General features: G+C 39.1%; 1 protein-coding gene across 1 annotated transcript; it reads right to left on the reverse strand.

The window, feature by feature from the left end:
- Window positions 1–11,358: 11,358 nt before the first annotated feature.
- Window positions 11,359–21,890, reverse strand: LOC143875608 (MIP18 family protein (DUF59)). The gene is made up of 5 exons (XM_077377216.1): window positions 21,698–21,890; window positions 21,447–21,550; window positions 17,271–17,370; window positions 11,798–11,843; window positions 11,359–11,657 (listed from the first exon to the last, which is right to left on the reverse strand). Exons 1-5 carry the CDS (start codon window positions 21,809–21,811, stop codon window positions 11,557–11,559), a joined length of 465 nt encoding a protein of 154 aa, XP_077233331.1. The 5' UTR covers window positions 21,812–21,890; the 3' UTR covers window positions 11,359–11,556.
- Window positions 21,891–23,591: the final 1,701 nt, after the last annotated feature.

A 23,591-nucleotide genomic window follows, 5' to 3' on the forward strand; every position in this document is an offset into this window, starting at 1 on the left:
CCACTAGGGAACCATATTTTGTACCCCGGAACCACTAAGGAACCACATTTTATACCTTGAAACCACTATGGAACCACATTTTATACCTCAGAACCACTAGGTAATAACATTTTATACCTCAGAACCATTAGGGAACCACATTTTATACCCCGGAACCACTAGGGAACCACATTTTATACATCGGAACAACTAGGGAACCACATTTTATACCCCGGAACCACATTTTATACCTCAGAACCACTAAGGAACCACATTTTCTACCCCGGAACCACTACGGAACCACATTTTATATACCGGAACCACTCGGTTCTAACATGTAACCAAACATGATTGTATACATACAGAGAGATAGAGAGAGGTCAAGATAAACATGGCAACCAAACAAAGAGTCATAAATAGGGTGAAAAAAACCAAAGCACAAAAAACATAAAAACATGAAGAGAAGATGTTAAACCTAACCGAAACTATGTTTATCATCCAAACAAGGAATGGAGATTTTTTTCCAGACTACAATGGCAATGAAGCTTTATCACATTGCAAATGGAGTCTTTTTTTTCAACACTACAATGGTAATGGAGCTTGGAAACGTTGGCAATGATGTTTTTCTCCAAAACTACAATGACAATGGCAAGCTTCAAAAACCTTCCATGAAGCCTTGAGGAAGAAGAAGGTGATAGGTAAATGGCAACCTTCAAAACCCTCTCATGGAGTTTTCCACGTTAGAAAAGCCTTGAGGAAGAAGAAGGTGGTAAGTGAGAAGGTAATAAGTGTATAGGGATAGGTGAAAAAGGTGTAGGGAAAAAAAGAGGTAGGAGGGGTATATTTGTTCTAAAAACCATCTTCTCTCACCTGACAACACCTTTTTTATAATTTTCAAATCACTACCCTTTATTCACAATTTAGACAAAACTTAGCATTTTTTTTAATAATTTCTCCTTAAAATAACAATAACATGCATTCTTTATGATTATTTCTTTTGGTACAGAAAATCAAATTTTCTTATTAATACATTGAAACTTAATTTGATCAGAAGGAGTAGTATGATCATATGGGGTTGTCAGTGGGTTCAACAAGCAGCTAGAATGCATGATCTAAAAACAGTTCAATCCCAGAGAGAATCGTCCAGCCCAAAACTTGCTAACGTCGTAGAAAAATACGAGTTTCAACCCAAAACCACAAAATCAAAACATGAGTCAATTTTTCTAAAACCAATGGCCATCTCTTCAAATCATGGCATGCCCAATTTGAGTCTTTCCCAAGAAGAAAAATGACCTTCCGACATATCGAAAACATGACAACAAGTAACAGAAAGAAGGTTCGGATCACCAAAAGCAGAAGCAGAGGCAAGCAAGACACACACAAAGCGTTCTATTGATATGGATCTGAAATCACCAAATGCTCAAGAGAACCAATTAGCCAGACCTTTTCCTTCTTGTTGCTGGATATCTCGTCCGTACACATCTTCCCTTTATTTCCCAGGTCTGCGGGCACGAGCCCGCACGCGCACTCGCTCACACACATATAACTTCTCAGGTAAGAAAGAATCCTACAGATTTATTTTCCCTTCTGGAGCCAGCACGCCTTGTCACAACGGAAATGAAAATCCTATATCATTAAGTAAAGAAACAAGTCAGGATTCAAACTGAACATGAAGCAATATGCATATGTCATCAACAATTGATGTATAAAAATTATTAAATGGCAGAAATTTAGCATGTAGTGAAACACAAGAAGGAATTCAAAATGGTTGTTGTGAGAAAAATTATCAGTATATGAGGACATCAAAAGTAGCTATCAAGCACAGAAGTTCATGGCGTAATAGCAAATCAGAAACAAAACATACGTACGGTATCATTACAACTGTCACAATCTTTAACTAGTTGAAGAGCGAAAAGTGTGACATGGAAGCCTAAATATATTGACATGCCTGACTGAGGAATGGTAGCACCACTTCCCATCTCACTCTCCAGCCAACATAAATGTGGCATGTGGATTTTGCAACTGGATCATTCATTTTTTTATCATAATGGGACAGTAACAGAATGATTGGTTACATGCCAGATGGGTAATACCAACCCATTGATAAAGAAGAGCATGTCTTTGGTGTTTTGCATTAGACTAAGAGAATTCTTGGATTGGAATCATGAAGCTCTCTCACCTGACAAATGTGGTTTCTTGTGAATGGGAGGAAATCTCTATGGTTTTAATGGGTAAACAAGAAATACATCAAAGGAAGATCAGTTTGGGATCTCAAAATTCCATCAACAGCTTTGTGGGATTGGAGGAATATTTTAAATACTAGGGATGATTCTAAAAACTTCCTTAGACTTATTGGAAATGGTGAAAATTCTCTCTTACAGAAAGATACATGGTATCCAATGGGTAATCTCTCTGACCATATTTTGAATCATAGCATTTATGACCTTCGTATTTCAAAACATCTAGGCTAATGATGAATGGACAATGGAATATAGATCTGTTCTCCAAAGCTTCTCCCCATGAATCATGGTATGTTTGTTCTAGACTTTCTGTCTTTCTGGTACAAATTACTTTTATGAAGGCTGAAACTTAAAATGAATATTTACTCTCTAACGAGCCTTGTAACTCCATTCGGGTAAAGTTTTATATTTTTGAATGGTTTCATCTTTTTTTTTCTTTCTTTTTTAATGGTATCATCTTATTTTGTTCACAGGTTACATTGCAAGCCAGTCTTTCAAGCTATAACTACATATTTTTCGGTTGTGGTTTTCCTTTGTGGATTTAGAAATGTACCTTATGGAAATTTCATCATGGAATAAAACCTTATAAATCCTTAGTTGAGGAAGAAAAATGGATGTTTTCAAGATTCCATGGGGCAGGGCATGTGGCAATGGCTATGAAAATTGGGTTTGATTCATTCATTTTCCAGATTTGGATTGAGAGAAATAACTAAATTTTTGAGAAGAAAAGTATGCACAAACATATGACTCTCAAAAGCATTCTTCTTGATATCCTATGAAGACTCAAACATTGGAGTTTGTAAAGTTTAGAATGAGAATGGTGTCATCCATCAGTCTTAGTCATTAAATTAAGCTATATTATATTGGACATGTGTTATTTTTCTTTTATGAAGGATTTTATTTTGATTTAATGATTTATTTAACCTATATGTGGAGAATGACTACATCAGCCTATGGCCCATCATACCCCTTTTACCCATAGTTCACTTGTCAATTTAAATCCAAAAGTAATAATCTTTTGACCCTGATCCACTAATCCTTATTTCCTCTTGGTTAAATCCCCTAAATCCCTTAAATTTATTTCTTTAATCCTATTAGCCAGCATCATGGCCCACCACTTAAACATCAATTCTTCTATTATGGAACCCCTAAACCTCCCCGTCAAACCCTAATATTGAAGAAAAATGAAAGGTAACTCTTCCCCTCTCCCTGTGCTTTCTTTTTTCTTCTTTCGCTCCTTTCCCTCTGTCCTCACGGCTGGTGCAGTCGATAACAGCTCCCTAATTATCTTTTCCCCCTTACTTTCTTCTTTCTCTTCCTCCTTTCTTTCTTCCTTTTCTCTCCTTTCTTCCTCCCTCTTTCTTCTTTTCTTCTACCTCTCCCTTCTCTCCCTCCTATTCTCCACGGCTGGAGCACCTACCAGGCTACTACTACTATCTACCAACCCTTTTTTCTCTCCTCTTGGCCTCCAGTTCCTTGTTGTTTCTGCTGATGTTGCAGCATCTTTCCCCCCTCTAAATTTTTTTTCTTTCTACTTCTTTCCATGACTAAGATCTCCCAACAGACGCCATCTTTCCGCTTTTCCTTCATTTTCTTCTAGAATCTTAGCTCACAACCAGGATGCCATCACTCCTCTAATTGCTTTCCCCTTTTCATCTCTTTCTTCCTATTATTTCTTCTCTTCTTTGGCTGAGATCAGCTCCCTCCCTCCTCCCTGAGACCACTTGCATCAGACGACCAGGGCCCAGGGCTTGGCTGATGCAGCAGCATTCCCTTAGCAAAGTCTACATCGGCCTTAACATCACATTAGTGTAGATCATAGTTAGGAGACTTTTTATAGATCTGATTTGTTTAAGAGACCTAATTTGAGATCTGATTTTTATAGATAAGTGAGCAGATTTCCCCGATTTATAATTTATTATTTGGAACTCACTTGGTCAATTGGTCAATTTAATTACTATTGATGAGAGAACTAATTTGAGATATGATTTTTATAGATAAACAAGCTGATTTCCCCGATTTATAATTTATTATTTGGAACTAGCTTGGTCAATTTAATTACTATTGATGAGAGAATTTAAAGCTTTGTATCTTCGTGAAAACCGAACTACCATTTGATTATTACTTACTGTTTCGTGAAAACCGAACTACCATTTGATTATTACTCACTGTTTATTTTATTATGAGGATGTATAACGCTGCTTTATTGAATTAGAACCTATTTTATACTAAAATTCCCAGAATGGTCATTTGCAAACCCAAATTTGCACCAATTCGGTCCCAGAGCTGAGAGCTCAGATTCATAGTCAGTACTCCGTTCCACAATCATACACCATCTCAGCATTCAATCAAAACCTCGTTGGAGTCTAGGCTAGTCCTTATCTGCTAGGGCATCTTTATATAGAAATTGGTCGTAGGGTCTCCTCCAGTTCGATTAGGTGTCAGTTTCGTAGTATAGCATCACTCTATTTCTTGTTTAGGCATCTCAGTATCTTTCAGTGTCCGAAGGTTTGTAATGCACGTTGAATCACACCTTTTCGACTATGGCTAACAGGGCAAATGCTCCACCAAGAGGAAGGTCGAGTACAGCATGGTGGGGCCTGGCAACAGAGCACGCATGCCACATTAAATCAGCATTCAAATATGTTGGCCTAAATTAGGGTTGTATTGAACCATATTAATGAGGACAGACGCATGTGAGCCTTAGGGACTCTTAGGATGTGTGCTCTTAGGATTGTATTGAACCAGATTACATGCTTGGGGCCCCTAGAAACACCGTGACTCTTAGGATTTCACGCTCAGCTTACACGCTTGACAACTTCTCTGAAGGCCAATCATATCAAGACAATGAGTTTGAGGCTTATGAAGAGCCAAGCTAATTCACTGACAGGCCCAATCCTCACATTGAGGATAGGCGCGTGCAAGCCTTAGGGAGGTCTAGAGATTACAACATACAAGTCAACGTAGGGGTTTTTAAGTTTCACATTGACCCTGATGAAATCCTTGAGTGAGTTGATAGAGTTGATCCCTTCTTTGAATGGAAAGAACTACCATAAGACGATGAGTATAAGTTTGTGACCATGAAACTGAAGGACACTACCCTTGTTTGGTAAAAATGAATACAATATAGGGGACTTCAAAGAGGTAAAGGCCGAAATTGATAGTTGGGCCAAAATGAACAAGAAAATGAAAAGTATCCACCGACTGACTTTAAGGCTACTCTATATCGGAGAATATTGTGCCTTCAGCAATGAGCGAAACTAGTGAAAGAATACGTGGAAGAATTTCACCTCCTGACTGCTCGTAACAAGATAGTTGAAGACGAAGAGCAGACCACTATTCGATACATTAACGGGCTATGAGACACGAGAGCCTTATCCACAAGCTTCACAGTAGAGGCTTCGCAAGTCACTGGGCAAGCAAAAACCATACCTCTGGTAGAGCACCGGTACTTTTGGCTCCAGTTGAAAAGCTATGTGATTTGTTACATTCATCAGTGCAAGATGTATCACTCATTTAAAGGCCGAGCTCAAAATACTGATCTTTGTACTATTCTGCCCATTGCCAGCTGTCATTTGATTATTACTTGTTATTTATTTTACTATGAGAATGTACGGTGTCGCTTTCCACCTGCAAACTCCCCTCTAGCTAGTTAAGCAAGATAATCAATCGCTGATGGAAAGCACAAACCTCAGTCTCAAAAGAATCAGAGCACCTAATCAGGCCATCAAAGGAGTAGATGATGTTAGCCAAAGAGTCCCTAAAAACATGACCAATACTAAAGAATCAGAGCACCCATCAAAGGGGAGTAGATGATGTTAGCCAAAGAGTCCCTAAAAACACCACCAATACTGCCACATCTGAGTTGCCAACGAATCTATCATCAACAATGAGTTTGAGGACATTCCTTGGAGGAGGGTTCCACATCGCTACTACTTTCACTTTAGCGAACATACCAATCAGAAACGCATCCCAATTTCCAATAATATTATCCGCCGAATGGAATGATGAGGACTTGTGTTGCAAAGCCCTAGATACCACGGTAAATCTAATTTTTCATGCCAACCAGTTAGGTAGGGAACCGTCATCATAAAAAAAAGAAGTCAAGGGTTCCTCTCCATTCAAATGCTCTAGAAAACAACAACGGATCTTTGGTATTCACGGTTTCAAAATTGGTTGAGAAAGGGAAAGCTATGGATTTGATTCAAGGTTTCAAAATTGGTTTGGAAGAGGCTGAAGTCTCCCATTTACAATTTGTTGACGACACGGTTCTTTTCAATTCTCCCGATGTGTTGAAGATCTTGAACTTGAAAGCTATATTAAGATGTTATGAATTGGTCACCGGCCAAAGATCTAACTTCCACAAATCCCGGGTCTTTGGTATTCACCTTGAAGATGAGCAAACACAAGGTTTGGTGCGGATCTCTGGATGCAAGGTGGATCATCTTCCTACTTCGTACCTTGGGTTGCCTCTCGGACCGGGTCGTGCCAAAGAGGCCAGCTGGGATAATGTGGTTGAAAGAGTCGAGAGAAGAATAGACACTTGGACGAGAAACCTTGTTTCAAGAGGCGGCTTGATAAAGGCGGTTTTAGCCAACATCCCAATATACCAAATGTCTATTTTTAAGTGCCCGGTGAGTATCATAAATAGAATTGAGCAAATCCAAAGAAGATTCCTGTGGGGAGCAGTGATGAAAAGCGGGGCATTCCTTTGGTTAGCTGGGAAAATGTCTGTAAATCTACTAGAGGAGGTGGTCTTGGCATCAAGAAGATAAAGGAAGTTTTACTTTTTTTAAAAAAATTCGGAAGATAAAGGAAGTAAATATTGCCCTTTTGGGTAAGTGGCTTTGGAGATTTGAGAAGGAGAGATCTCAACTTTGGGTTAGAGTCATTGAGTAAATACGGAATTACCCCGGGCCATGGGAATCAAAGGATTGCTTTAGACACCTAGGTTAACGGTATGGAGAGATATTATGCGATTTAAACACTTGTTTGAAGAAGGAATAAGGTTCAAAGTATTCTATGGGGAAAGAATACGGTTTTGGTTAGACAAATGGTCCACAGCTCGTCCTCTAAAAGAGATCTTCCCGGATTTATATTTATTGGTAGTGGCTAAGGAGGCTTTTGTAAAGGACTATATGGACAAGAGCGGTAATGGTGTAGAACAGAGGTTGGTTTTCAGAAGACATTTCTTTGACAGAGAACTTCACTCTAATGCCAGATCGGTTCAGTTTTTAGACAAGACTTATGTCAAACGGAGGGGAAGACAAAAGGGGGTTTAGACATGGAACTCATCTGGGGGGAATTTTCTGTCAAATCTTACTATTTCCACCTTGTGGCTAGCTCTGTCTCTTCAAACATTGCTAGGGTTTGGACGATCCAAGCCCCTTCTAGGGTGTGTGTCTTTGGATGAGCAGTTCTCTTGGAAAGAATTTAGACTATTGATTTTCTTCGAAAGAGGAAGATTTTTATTATTGATCACTGTGCTCTATGTATTGAGGTGGGGGAGTCAATGAACCATTTGTATTTGCACTGTCGCATAGCCAGGGAGGCGTGGATCAAGATTCTAAGTAGATTCAGAATTGTTTGGGTGTTCCCAGCAAAGTTTATAGATCTCTTCTTGGGGTGGTCTTTTGTGCCTTGAAAAAAGAAAGGAAGAATTCTTTGGAATGTTTGTCTTCTTGCAACCTTGTGGGTCCTTTGGAAAGAAAGAAATGCAAGAGTCTTCAAAAATATTGCAAAGAATTCTTCCTACCTTTACATTAAAGTGGTAGCTCTAACCATATCATGGGTCAAGACTATTCCTTCAAATTTATTTCTGCTTTTGAGCTATGGAACGGTTGGAGAGAAATATGCCTTAGCGTGGAACACGAGCAAAAGCCTATGCAAAATTGGGATCCTCTACCCCATGGCTTTTTGAAGCTTAATTTTGACGGTTTTAGTCTGGGGAATCCAGGCCCTACAAGAATTGGCAGTGTTCTAAGAAATGAATCAGGAGAGGTTCCTTGGGTCTTGGCAGGCCCTATAGGCATAGCCAATGCTAATGAGGCGGATATGTATACCTTGCACCAAGGAATCAAGCTACTAGATAAAGAGATTGTAAATAAGGTAGTGGTTGAAGAAGATGCTTTAAATATGATTCGGTGGACTTCCGGTTCCCATCCTCATCCTTGGAGATTCGGCCATTTCTTTGACGAGATCCAGGATTGGTCAGGTTCTTCATGAAGTAGCCGACAGTCTCGACAGAGAGGGGGTGACTAAGGAGTCTCTAGATCTTTCTGACTTCTTGCCTTCCTCACTATGCCATGCTTTGTCTCTATTTGGGTTGTCTTTCTCTGCTTCTAGCGGTTCTTTTTTTTTTTTTGGTTTTCGTTTTTCTATCCTTGTATCGACCACCTAGGTCTTTGTTGCTTTCAAACAAAGAGAGTCAAAACTTGCCATCCTCCACTTCAAAATCAAATCCTAGATCGATTTGGAAAGAAGTTGGCCGGTATTGTACCATCTAAACACCTGATCCCAAATGAAAGATGCCACCCTGCAACGAATAAATAGGAGAGAAACAGATTCTTCTTACAAAGCACGGAAGTAGCACCTATTCACCAAAAGAAAATTTCAGTCTTTGAGCCTATCCCGCGTCTTGATTTTGCCGAGTATCGTCATCCAACAGGTACCCTGCGTCTTGATTTTGGCGAGGATCATCATCCAACAGGAAGCATGAGCTCTTGGAGGAACTAAAGGTCTCTAGAGTTCAGACCTTCTGCTAAGGGAAAGAAATCACAGTAGGAATGTAGGATGGCCCAAGAAGTCAAAAAGCAATTTGACTGAGAAATCGCCTCTTGGATCCGAGGCTCACACCCTACTGTCAGACTGATCAAGGGAAATGAGGCCCACACCGTACTCCTCACTTTCATTGATACCCACGCTGTTGCAACTACTACCCATCTTTCTCCACCTTGAAAGAAATAGGATGTGAGTTTTTATAATTAGAAATCATTCACCAAATGAGAATTTTGGAGGGGAGGAGACCGTGAGACACTTATGTTTTCTTTTTGTCACCCGATCAATTAATTTGTTGGCAACATGCAGTCTTTGACAACGAATTCTATCTGCAGCTCATTAAAAATGAATTGAAAGTGTCAAGTGGTGACAGAAGGGGATTCTAAGATGATGTTTCTGGAGGCATCTAAGATGAATCTAGGTCCGAATGGTCTTTATGAAATCTGGGATCTGTTATGTAATAATTTAAGAGGCAAACGAATTTGGCACATTCTTTAGCTAGAGAAGGCGATGGTTGGGGCTTTTTGTATCGGGCAATCTCTGCCATTGTTGTAGTTTGTTGTTAATAAAGTTGTCATTCATTAAGAATAAAAAGAAGAAAAAAATATAACTAGGCCTCTGCTGAAATATTTGAAACATCACCTACTTAATAGAGAGCAATAGAAGTTAACATCCTCAGGGTGACGAGCAACATGATGAGGATGATGCTACATGATAAGTACTGACCATAAGGAGCTTGTATATTTATCCATAGGCCACAGATTAAAGGGAAGGAATTAAAAAGGAAGAAAAAGGGAAAGGTACCTGGTGAGAGGCAACTCCAGTAGGTGGAGTCGACGCCAATGATGGATCTAAGACGAGCGGAAGCGATGGCGGTATGGAGAGGCATGAGAGATTCGGAGCATCCTCCTAACGCCGCCACCATGGAAATCCTGAAATGAAACACAGATTCAAAAAAATGCGAGGGATCTTCTTAAAGGAGACTAGACGAGCAATTCATTGAATCAAAGAAAAGAGGAAAACCTGGAAATGCAAGGGGCGGTGGTTCTTCTGGTTTTGGAAAGTAAGGGGGGCGTCGGATATTATTATTAGTGCCTTCAACGACCTCGCTGCATCTCAATACCCTCAAACCCATTTCCTACTTTTTTTTCTTTTCTCGGCGTCACACAGCCTTGAAATGCTCCTCGAATAAAACCCTTGAAACAAACACAACCCATTTGCTTCTTTAGGCAGCTGATATCGGCACCATCATATTTTAATAATGGCACTACTCACTCTGATTTATAGTTTTCTGTTGGCTATCATGCTTATAAATTTCTCATGAATTCATCCAAAATCATAACTGTATACCAGTATGTACCATTATGTATGAATATTTATATGAATTGCACGTGAAATTTAATATATGCTAAAATTCATGCACTAGGCTGAGTATGATGTTTTTAAACCGTTACGAATGATTGTGTTGCTTATATAATGTTCTTTAAGTGTGTTACAGCATGTCCTAAATTTTTATCATCATTTGAAAATGTTTGTGTAATGAGTGACCGAGAGCATGAATCCAGGTATTGGAAGGCCTTTAATTTTTCCATAGTTAATGAATAAGAATGACCACTTGTGCTTTGTGATCAGGATCATTCCTCTGACGGAGTAACCCAGCGTGTCCAATTCCCAATTCGGGTACAAAAATCATCTTTTAGCAACAGACCGGATTTGAGATGGCCAGCCATATCACTTCGAGGACAACAAATTTGTCTGAAAAGATGTTTTTTTTCCACACTACTGTATTTTGATGAGGGCACTCCTCACTTTATTAAGAGTACGGTATGGTCCGCACCATAGGATGATCCAAACCGTCCATTAGATGGGCCATAACCTAAATAGGTTGTGCCCCAAAAATGATTTCCATAGGTTGATCCTAACCCTCCGATCTATAGAGCTTTAAGTTCAACCCTCTAACATTCAGATCGGAGGGTTAGGATTAACCTATGGAAATGATTTTTGGGGCACAACCTATTTAGTCTGTGGCCCATCTAATGGACGGTTTGGATCATCCTATGGTGCTGTCCATACCGTGCTTTTAATAAAGTGAGGAGTGCCCTCATCAAAATATAGTAGTGTTGATAACATTTCCCTTTTTTTTTTTTTTTTTATCTCAAATACATTTGGTTCTAGTGCATCCTAAGCACTCAGTAATATTGAAACCGCATCCTTATTTTCCATGGAATTAGGAATCTGAAGAACGAATAAAAGTTGTAATATTGAAACCACATCCTTACTTTCCATTGAATGGGGCATTAGAAGAATGACTAAACTGATACTTCAACACTCAGAGCACAATATCTTCTAGATAAGGCGTTGGTGAAAGTAACGGACCAAGTTTACTACCCACAAGTCTAGGTTTAATTTTAGAGAAGCAAACAAGATCAGCTTCCGAATGACACGAGCACCATTTACAGAGTACAAATAACTTCAAACCATTTACGGACTGTCAGTAATGTCCACGGGCATCTTAGTCTGAGTATTGACTATACAAGGATTAAGGCGGAAATGAGTTTATTCAAAGTTCATTAGAGTAAAGGCACTCATCCACCAGTTGGCGAAGGTTGGGATTCTCCAGTGCTGCAGCAACCCTTTCTTTATCATTCAACTGCTTGTTAACTGCAAATGATCAATTAGTTATTGGGTTGGTATCAATCAAGTAGAGAAATTTATTTGAACCGTTGCTTGATGCAGCAATGTATTATCTGAGCCAAGTCAATCAATAGTGTCATAAGAGAGTTGAGAGTTTTATAGTGCACCTGATTCTTCATTTGCATGGGATCCTGGAGATACATTGATATCAACCTGCACAGATGATCCACAGATCATGTCATGGAGTGCTCTAGTAAAACATGTATAAATAAATTACCCTCAGATAATAACATCTCGAGGCCACAATTTTTTTATTTTTTTTTGAATTCAGGCTACAATAATTACAAAACTCAAGGTAAAGCAAACCAAATAGATAAAATAACACACACACATATGGGATTTGCTAGACAAGTTTACGGAAAGCCGTTTTGCAGCTCACTTTTGCAGGTGAGAACAGCCATTTTACACTTCTCTAAGTGGCTGTTGAGAGCTGTTTGGGAATTGTAATAGTTTTTGACAGCTGGTTAAAAAAGTGTAAAACAAGGTGATTCATCCCATTATCAAAACAACCTATGGCCCTGCGGATATCAGTCTTCTATATATGCACAGATGCACACAAAGGTGACTAAACCATTTCCCGACAATATGCACTGGAAGACAACAAAAGTTGGAGCAAAAAAATTAACCCTAACATAACCGTAACATAAATGGAGAATATACTTGAGCTCAGACTGCCCAATCAATCGGGTCATATCTAAGCTTGGTGAATATATATCTATCATTTGGAGATTAGCTAGTACTGTGTGGGCCCTCCAAAGTTTTGACATGCACGCAAGCTCGAGTCCCATCAGCAGGATCATGATGTATCTGATCATGGCCATCTAGAACCACTTTATACGCATCCTCCGATCCTCACTGTCCCGCTGACCCAAAGTGGTAGACACAAGTCAGACACCCTTGGGAATGGAAGGTCACAACAGCCTCTGAGTAGAGGGAACCAAGCTTAGCCTCCCATCCTCTCTCTCCCCAACCTTTAACAACACACGCTCATGATATTCAAGAGGCAACTATTGCTGTATTGGTTCGCATCCCGCTCCAAGGAAATGAGAGTGCTGGTAGCATCACCAGTCTAAGATAACGGGGGCATGGGTGGTGTTTACACTACACTCTCCCTATCAAGCATGGAATGAGAATGACAATCCCTCCCTCCATGAAAATGAGGATGCCCCTACCCACAAATGTGGGAGCAGAGTAAATGTCAACCGCCACGGGTGAAGATGCTGGTTTGACACCCCAACCCTTCACAGAGACTGGGGACTAATCTTTTTTCTCTGAAAGGTAACTGAATTTTCTTCCAAATAAAAGTGATTACAAGTAGGGGACAAGAGGTCCCCCAAATGTACATACAACCATCCCAACATACATTATCCACCCGCAAGAAAAAACTCGCCGGTCAATTCAAGCCAATCAATGGGTTAAGCCCCCATCAGATAGAATTAAATTTATAGCAGGGATGTCGACGCCCTCCTTTGCAAGCTAGTCCGCCATGGTGTTTGCCGATAATCTTTTGCCTTCCGTTTCAAATGCCATAGTTGCTGTGACACAGTATCTAATGACGATAAGTTGCGACTGTGCTAAATTAGAATGACATAGGCTCGACACCCTTAGGTGTGATTGTCCTATTGACACTTACGTTTAGAAGCTAGCGGAAAAGATGAGGTTTATGCCATAATTCCTCAAAGCTTATTTGAGGCCAAAATGCGGGTATCTTACAACACCTAAAAGGCTTGAGGCCCAAGCCTCATCAAAGACTTAAGATTCACCGTGTTATTTTAGAAACATACTATGGAAACAATTGTTAGTTTTATATATAATTTCCTGGTTTTATTATGTTTTCATATTTTTTTAATTCCAATCATTAGGGAAAAATTCCTTGAAGTGAGGCTAATGCCTCATACCTCAAGTCTCATGTTTTGTATTTTTTGACTTGACTAATTAGCTTCAGAATTTATCTTTTCAAAACTTGGTGCCAACTCCAAACAACAAATGACAATGCACCCCAAAAATGCCAAAACCCATGTCACACCAAGAGTAGACATGGTGCTTCAAAGTGCCTCATGCAGCAAACTGAAAATCGCCCCAAGGCATTGAGGTTGCGACTTGCAAGACATTATTGACGCATCGGCGGATAGCGGAAGCTTATGGATAAGGAGTGGTCTTAAAGGGGTGGAAAAGGGTATGTGGAAGGGATGACAAAGGATATTTGAAGGGTTGAAAGGGTGTGGTTATGTAGGCAACTATTTGGGTAGGTTAGAGGGAGGTTAAATTAAGGTGGAAGGGGTATTGGAAGTTCTTGGTTGGTTTAAGCAGAATGTGAGACGGTTGGTGCAAGAAAGGTAGTTAAAAGATTTAAAGGATGCAAGGGTGATCGGTTAGAGAAGGTGTTGGTTCCTTGAGTTTAGGTATTTATTTCAAGAACTAGGTGGTAGAAACAAGATGATTGGCTATCAAGAAAAGCAAAAGGGTGGTTTCAAGGTGGCAAGAAAGGAAAGGGGTAATCCGTTAATAAAGTTGAAGGCAAGGAATCTTGGATAATTATGGCAAGAAAGGAAAGGGGCTTGGGTAATAATTATGGCTACTATTGGGTGCAATTTAAGGTTCTTGGATGTCAAGTTTAATAATGATCGGTTAACAAAAGAATGGAATGGGCCGAGGGTCTTCTTGGCTAAAGAATGGGTGACGGTTTGGTTAGTAATTAAGGGGGTGAAGGAAAGGGCCGTTCCATGGGAGAACTGTTGGGATTTCAAATCAGCTACGAATAAGGATATTTCGTGTGGTTTTGAAAGGCCAAAAAGGGGCTGATTGGCTATTGAAAGAGGTGTGGAAAATGATAAAAAGAAGGTGCTGCTAATTTGTGGCAATCCTGGGCTGATCGTGTGCTTGCTACGAACCAGAAAACTTGTGGTTTCTTTGCGTGAAATCATGAAAAAAGAATCAACCTTCAATCTTCAAGAAGCAGAGGTGTGCCTGCTTCAATGCTCGGAACTTGTGGCAGATCGGAACGGTGAAGCAGGAAGAGGGCTACTTGTGGCGGATCGGAATGGTGAAGCAGGAAGAAGGCTGCTTCTATGGAGTTTGCTGTAGGAAACCAACAAGCACAAAGTAGATGGGGAAAAAAGGATTGAAACACAAATATGGTTTTGTTTACAACCTTCAATTCAAGAAGAAGATGGAGATAGAAAAGGGAAATTTCCCTAAAACTTAACTTTTATTCAAAATAAAATCCAGCACTCTCAAATTAGTTACATGGATAGATATTTATAGGCTTTGAAAAACATTCCTAATTCTAGTCTAACATGCTTTCCTACTTGAACTAAAAGTCAAACAAAGTGTCCTAAAATATCTCTAATTCACCTCCAAAGCAAACTCTCCTAAAACCTCTAAATTTTTTTAAATAATTAAAAATCCTAATAAACTAAGGGAGATGATATTTTCACCCCCGCTGCATGACGTGCACCCCTCCCTAGCCTGATTATAGGGGGAGTGTGCAAGTAATGCGGGGGGGGGGGGTGGGGGGGTGTGAAAAATATCATCACCCTAAACTAAAACAATGAATAATTTTACCCAATTAGAGATTTCTAAATAAAAAAACTAAAGCAAATAAATTTGGATCCTTGTGAAACAAGGACCGTTGATTTCAACGGCATCCGTTCTCTTGATGATTTTGCATTGATTACCCTTGAAGAAACATGATATTGCATAATTTTGGGGCTTGACCATTGATTTGTGGCATCCGTTGGTCGATCCAACGGTCCAAAATGGGCCGATCATGGCTCTAGAGTTCTCGGCCTTCGAACAACATAGATTCACCTGCATCAATTATGGAGCCCCAATATGCGTCAGCATAGCAAAGTGCCTAAGAATTAACGTGTCAAGGCCACACTCAGTGTCTTGATGTGACTCAACATGGAAGCTTCATAAAGAAACTAAGGCAACGTAACGTCCCCTGATGTGCCTCAAAATTGTGCGAAGGCAAAACTACATCAGTGTCTTCTATTTCTTCTCTTTCCAACCAGTATACTTCTTCAGCATAGGTTGCGACTCATGCTGCTTGAGTGGGTTGTTTACATATTTGATCCAGGTGGGCTAGAACTCGAGGTCGAGTTCTTTTCAAGCGGGAGAGAATGATGCAAATAATAGGCCAATAAGTGGCAAATTTTCCGATCAAGATTTATATTTCCATGTTATTTAATTTAGGAATTTATTTTCATCTTATTTAGATTCTAGGATATTTATTTCCATGCTTTTAGTTGTTAGAACTTTTATTTTCCATGGATTTTATTTCCATCCCATTGCCTATATATAGGCTTCATTATATTAGGAATTATAACTTTGATGATTAATTGAGATTCTCCCCTCTAATTTCCTCTCTTCTTCTCCCCTCTAATTCCCTCCTTCTAGTTCTAGTTCTCCTCTCCTCTCCTGTTCTTCTCTCCCAAATTTCGTCTTCTATTCTCTTCTTCCCCTATTCGTCTCTCTCTCTCTCTCTCTCTCTCTCTCTCTCTCTCTCTCTCTCTTCTCTTTTCTCCCCTTTCTTCTATTTCTCTTCCCTTTCTTCCAGTTCGCTTCCCGGTCCTACATCAGGGAGTCAAGCTTCCCAACTTATCAGACAATCGCACCAAAGATGCCTACAGTATGAAGGGATCATATCGAAGCTACGCGTCACAACAACCCTCACAATGGTGATGAAGCCTAAAGCAATGTCAACAGTGGTTAAGTATATAGAAAACTAAGGCAACCATGGAGACAAGAAGCTAGAGTATCGCAAGGACAAGGTGGGTGTAGACATTGGTGTAGGCCCACACAATCCTAGTTTTACACCTATTAGTACAGGCTTGACTGGAGAAAGTTTGACAAGAGGTTCAACATGAGCCAGATTATGTGCTGCGTGAAGTAAACTACTCCCTTTGACTTAATTTTGGTACAACAGCGACGTTAAGGGTCCACGAAGTCACATATCCTGAGATTTAACCAAGCTACTAACAAGAACGCAGTGACAAATGCAACTATGGAAGCTGTCAGCTACTGGTCACTAAGGTGTCACAAATTCTTGGGAGCCATCTAACCAATATTGGGTAGAGAAAATTTGACAATCAAAACCTCGTGGGCTTAGGGAAACCCAAACAACACCAATCCACGTGGGAGAAAATTTCATACTTGGGAAGAAAAGCTACAGAGCATTATAAGGCTTAAAGATTCCTCTGCTATGGAGTACACAGGATGTGATGGACTCCCAAAAATACAAACTGAAAAGCATTGACCTCCAACATTCTGGTAAGATGGTGCTCTCTACTCATCCATTTGAGGCTATACTGGCATTCATAAAAAGACGAACGCAGATAGACTGCATATTCTCAAAATAATGGATATGAAGTCTCAAAGAGAGATTGCTTTAGAGGCAAAAAGTCAAGCATGTAGATGGTTGGAAACTGGGTTAAGCAGTTTCGTATCCATAGCAGACAAGATATACATGTATAAACTTTAAAAATAAATAGTAACAAGATGAGCTAACTTCTTCAAACTTAAGGACAATTTATGGAAGTCTTGGCCTTGGCAAGAGGATTAAGAAAAGTAACTCACCTTGAAATGTGGAGGAAAACACTGCATCAGCTTAACTCGCAGACACAGACCGATGACTGTTGCCATGCTGCAATGCTGGATAGTTGGAGTAAAGGTAATCCTACGAGTTTACAGAGATAATTAGTAGAGTAAAATTGAGTTAGAATTTGTTTTCATGTAATCAACTCAACTCAACTAAGCATTTGTCCCAAACTAGTTGGGGTTGGCTAAAGAATCCTTTAGAAAATTTTCATGAAGAATCATTTAACACGACATCCAGGCTTGTTTTCATGTAATCAATAGTAGAAGTATTGTTCAATGACAAGTCCTAAGGTGTGTGAAGGAATGATAGTATGGGGTGTGCGTGTGTGATGGTGATGGTTTGTGTGCGTGTGTGCACGCGCGTGTGCGGGGGGAGGCTCTATTATTACTTATTAGGTATGTTGAATAATGATCCTAAAATAGCTTTCCAAAATTGCTCTTGAGGACCAGATTTAAGATCTAACATCCCACGCTTAGAACCTATGTCACAAATATCTCCAATATTTTCAAAATATAGCGTTTTTATTGCGAGATTTTGATAAAACGACAAAATCCCGAACTAATCCCGAGATTTTAAAAATATAGCGATATTTTCATTTCTATCATAAAATATCCAGATAATATCGCGATATTATCGGGATATTTTTACAATATTTTTATTTTATATTTTTTCTTAAATTTAATATTTTTATATATTTTTTAAATAATTTTAATTTTACCGTTTATTTCCCGATATAAACCTGAAAAAATTAATAAAAATTAATTTATCCTGAGCTTTTCCCTTGCCGAGAAATTCCCGAGAACGACATTTGTGACATAGCTTAGAACTAACTCCTAACTCCTTGGAATATCGCATTCCGATTAGATGATTTAATCTTTTGAGTGTTTCTGCATTCAGCTGTTTGGTGAATATTTTTTTAATAGCAACAGACTTTTTATTGGTAAAAGTTAAGTTGAAACAGCAAAACAAGGCTCGATCAAGATGATCAGCCCAAGCAAAGGAAAACCAGACAGCTAGATAAGAGGAAAACTACTATAAACAACCTATCAGACACTAAAAAACAGGTATAAAGTTTCATAACTATAAGATTGATCTTAGATTTCCATCTAGGAACAATTTTCCTTTTGATAGCATAGCCCATTACACAGCCCTACTAATCGCTCGCGCAGGGGCGGAGCCAAGAATTTGCTCGTGCGCCGCTCGCGTGCGCAAGGGGGAGGGCGCTTTTTTTTTTTATAAGAAAAAAAAAACAACTATTTATTGTTTAAGTATCTAAAGCTAATTAAATTGGTTTCGCTTTCAGAATGTTCTCTATGTCATCGAACTTTTAACTTGGTTGGATTTTGCTCTTTGCACATCCATAAAAGTTTAACAAAAAAATGGCTCTTATTAGCCGGATTAAATTAAACTTTGAGGGGAGTAATAAAGTAACATTTGACGACTCTAGAGTCAAAGGTAGCTAATTTTAATGTTTCTTTATAAAAATTTCTTTCATATATGTGAAGATATAAGAACAAAAAAAAGAAAAGAAAAGCACTTAATTACAGTCGCCAAAATCTTACTTTTATTAAGGCAAATAAAATGGTGAAACTCCCAACATCTGCAAGGAAGCTCACTGCACGTGACAAAAACATAGTAACTGGTCTGAGTTTATGAACAGCTGAGAAAAGGTGTTAAATTGAATGAGATTTTAGAAAAAGAACAGGTTACGGAAATGGGTGTTTAAAGAAACACCCATATGAGAGAGATAGAGATTGCAGATGAAATAAAGAGGGTGACAGAGCCAGACAGGGAGAGACATTGAGGGAGAGAGCATACCTTTGGAAGATTAATGAAGGAGATGGAGATGGAGGCAGCAATAGATGGAGACAGAGAGCGCCTAAAATCGTGAATCTTGAGAAACCGAAACAAGATAAAAGTTCATAAAACCCTAAAAATCGTGAATATTGAGTAAAACTAGAGATGGAGATGGAGGCATGGGAAGATGGAGATGGAGGGCGTCGAAAATTGGGAATCTTGATAAAGCGAAAGAAAATAAAACCCTAAAAAATAGTCACTATTGACTAAAACCCTAAATAGATGGAGATGGAGGATGGAGAGGGAAAGCGCCAAAATTGTTGAAACAAAATCAAAGCCTAAAAAGTAGGATCATTCCCTTCTTGAAAAGGCAAGAAATTGTTTTAGACCAAAATAGGTAGACGAATTTCAAGAAAGATCTTTGCCCCCACTTCATGACAATTCGGAAATTAAAGGGGGGCAAAGCATACTTTAGGAATTTTGGAAGCTATATAATATAAAATTTTGAGATTTTTCGCCGGGGGGGTTCCTCCGCCCATGCGCTCACTTCTTTTACTTTTCCGCACTTGTGGCTTTTTTATTGAATATTTGTTGATTCCTTTCCATAACAATAATAAAGACTTCTGGAAGGCAATATGATGCAGTGCCAACTTGGCAGCTATGTCAAGCCTAGGTGGCTTGGGTGGAGTATCCAAGATTGTTTTGTAATGAATGCTTGGAAGACTTTTTCTACAACTATCTCATTTATGAGTCCTAGTGAGTTGTATTTCATTAAGTGGTCTAGTAAGTTGAGTTTCATTAGCTAGTGGCTAGTAAGTTGAGTTGCATTAACTAAGTCTAGTAAATTGTGTTTCTTTGAGTTAGCCTAGTAAGTTAAGGTGTTGAAAATTGTGGTAGTTAATATTGTGTAGAGATTTCTATGTGTAGTTAATGCTTTGCAGAGATTCCTTTGTAAGGATTCTATAAAATGTGTTGTATGAGATGTAGATGGGGATTTTGGACAGACTTAGATTAATTATAATCTATCAATTTGGTTGAGCATTGCTGCCGTTTCCTCCTTCTCTTGGTTGTGTTCTTGTGTTCTAGATTGTTCTTCTTCCCTTCAGGATTGTTTGTATGTTAAAGCCGAGGAGAGAACATCGAAGGAGATTGGCAAATGAAGCAATCAGTATGAGTCACATGATTATATTTATATGAACTGCATGTGAAATGCGGTGTATGTATTATATGTAAATATTTGTATGAAATATTTATAAAAATTAGATGTAAAATGTGGCATGTACTATGTTATTAAACCATTATAGATGACTGTGTTGCTTATGTTGTGGTTTTCAAGTGTGTATTTGTGCTTATTCTCCTGAAGTTTCATCTTAAAATTCTATCATTTGCATATGCTTCCACATGTTTCCCTGATTTTACATGATTTTCACCGACATATCTAACCAAAATCAAACCGTTTATGTGGCGACTGAAAGTGAAATTTAAAACCTTGCGTAAATATACACCCGCATCATGCTTGAAGCAGTAGATATGTCCCCGCCACCCACACCACAGACACACACACCCTCATAACAACATGCATAGATCTAAGCATTTCCCCTTTGAAACTCTGGATCTATCCCACCTAACACATTTGACATTCCAAATTTGTCATTCCATCCCTATTGAACACGTAGATCTACATATTTGCTCTTTCAAAAACCCAAATCCACCAACCAGACTCCTAGATCCATACCTTTCTCCCATTGACGTGTGCATGCCCTATGGCACTTCCTCTTCTGTATTTATTCTCTCCTTGAGAGATTTGGTTAGGTTTGTCATTCAGAGAGAGAGAGAGAGAGAGAGAGAGAGAGAGAGAGAGAGAGAGAGAGAGAGAGACTTGGTTAGGTTTGTCACAAACTGTCCAAGATAAATTAGTTAGACCTTTTGCATGCCCTATGGCACTTCCTCTTCTTTATTTCTCCTCTCCTTAAGAGATTTGGTTAGGTTTGCCATTCAGAAAAAAGAGAGAGATCGGTTAGGTTTGTCACAAACTGTCCAAAGATAAAGTAGTTAGACCTGCTGATTCCACTATTACAACAAAAATATGATAAGAAAAGGTCACGCATAATTCTAAGAATACTTTCAATTACTATGCGATCCCATCTACCCTTAATTCACTGACTATTGTGGTGACACGAGTAATAAATAACGAAGTCTAGATGAGGGTGTTGTGTAAAGAAGGGCCGTAACTGATACTCATAAGATTTATTTTTTATGTTTTTGGTAGTAAAGGCAGCAGATGATGGATTGGAAATTTTATTTAATTAAACATAGTGGGCAAAAGTAAAAGAAGGAGGAGAAGGGAAAATGGTTACAGAATGCGGCCGAGCTTCTCATCGACGGTGATGGATTCCTCGGATAGAACACTGAGTTGTTCCAGTGAGTAGGGATGCTCTGGATCTCTGATGTCCCTCACAAAATCTGCTCCTTCAGTCAAGAAACCAAATTTCCCTAATTTCTATCTACACCGCTGATTTTGAGCAACAAGAAAGATTCAGACCCAAAATAAAAATAAAAAATCCATATAAAGTCGGAAAGCGGTGATTTTGACGAAAAAGAAAAGGATATCATAGATGTCGAGAGGATCGACGGCATCGTCGGCGTGGGGATCTTCTGTTCGAGCGATCCTTTCTTTCTTGGCATGAACCACTGGATTAGCATTGATCAGTCCCAGAGTCATCTCTCCTCCTCCTCCTCCTCCTCCAACAAACCTTGCTTGCTTTCACCCTCTTCTTCTCCTCTTCTTCTATCAAACAAACGCAAGGAAATGCCAACTCAACTGACCTTGGATGACTTAAATGCCCCTCCCTCTCTCACTTACCTTTTTCTTTTCTTTTTTTGTCCTTTTTTGCTGCTTGTTTGAGCCCGAGTTTAGGTGAGCCATCCAACCCGAGCGTGTAGTCTATTGGCCAGATGCCTCACGCTCTTCACCTTAATTTCCAACACTACTAATAATTATGAGTTTGTCTCACTACTTTCACTTTTATGCTACATTATAATCAATATTAAATTCCTAATTTGTAAGTGTAAACACCTCTTTTTTCAAAAAGAAAATCAAACAAAGGCAAAGGCCCTCACTTTTCAACTTTATTACAGCCTAAGTGTTAAAAAAACCCTAAGAACACTTAGAATTTACAAAAGAGTGCCGTTGAGCCCTTAAAAACGGGATTCTTCCCTTTCCAAATCCATTTTCATCACCAAAAGCAACTTTTCCAAAATTCCAACCATGGATATCCTTTAACCTACCCAATATCCATTCAATCTTGCCAAAAATACATTCTTACCTTGCCTTGCTCATCATTCCCTCTCTCATCGGTAATTTAATTTTAAGCTCGATTTCTTCCCTAATCTTCGCCCATGCCAATAGATACAACCGAGGAAGAAGATGTGCGGCCTACAACGGTTATTTTTCGCCCATCTCCGCAGCATCTTCTCACACGAGAAAACCACAATTACAAGCTCTCTTTATTCTCTTCGAGCAATTTCTTCTTTTCTTCCCCTTTTTCTGCAATTTTTTGCTATTTTATTATTCCTGGGGCAGCAACACAACATCATCTCATAGACGGAGAGGTATCATCCTTCTTTCGTTTCGCATTTCTCATAAGACAAATAAGGTCAAGGAATAAAAATGACAATAACTAGTACCGATTGATGGGGGAGAGACATATGTAGGTTGGTACAATGATACCTCCCTTTTATCATACCCTGACCCGAAACTCCTAGTTCTACAAGCTCATGGCTGCTAAGCGCCATAGCTTTCCTTACAGCTCTTCCTCACCCGATTATTAGGCTCTTATTAGGTCTATGGTGAAGAAAGGAGGCTTTCTTCTATTAAGAAAAGCGAGTCTTCTATTACTCCTTCCCGCCTCAAGGAAGATGTTTATCGCGCGAGGGCATCTCATATCTCACGTTGGCACTGGTCCTGACCTCCTCTTTCGAGTTCACCAACATCCATCCTCCTCTAGCACAACGCAATCGTCAAGCATACGGAAGTGGCTCCGCCGATTCCATCGCCAGACGACCCTCTAACAGGGAAGGACTAAACTTCCTTTCTCCTTATTTTCTTTCCATCTGCTTGTCATAATCTTCATGAATAAAGTATCAATTACAGAAAATTGTCCGATTTTATGAATGATCAACAAAAAAGATTTCTTACAAAATAATACAGGGAATCATATATGTATATTTTGCCTTAGATTGGGTGAATACAGTACTTGTATTCTCTTCCCCCCAATTGCTTCTATCAAAATTCTGTAAAATCAACCTCGCCACCATTTTATTTGTTTCGTCATTACACACTGAAAATTACATAGGTTTATATTAGTTGTTTACTGGGCCAGATCCGTTTTATCTCATTTAACACAAAAATTTTAAACTAGTTCAAATTTTTTGGTGTTTTCATTAAGATATATAATCCCAATAAGTCATCATGAATCATCATTTAGCAACAAGTTTAACTT

The sequence above is a fragment of the Tasmannia lanceolata genome, unplaced genomic scaffold, assembly GCF_043159265.1.
Source record: "Tasmannia lanceolata isolate RefF3 unplaced genomic scaffold, GAP_Taslan_0.1 ptg000004l, whole genome shotgun sequence".
NCBI classification, from domain to species: domain Eukaryota; kingdom Viridiplantae; phylum Streptophyta; class Magnoliopsida; order Canellales; family Winteraceae; genus Tasmannia; species Tasmannia lanceolata.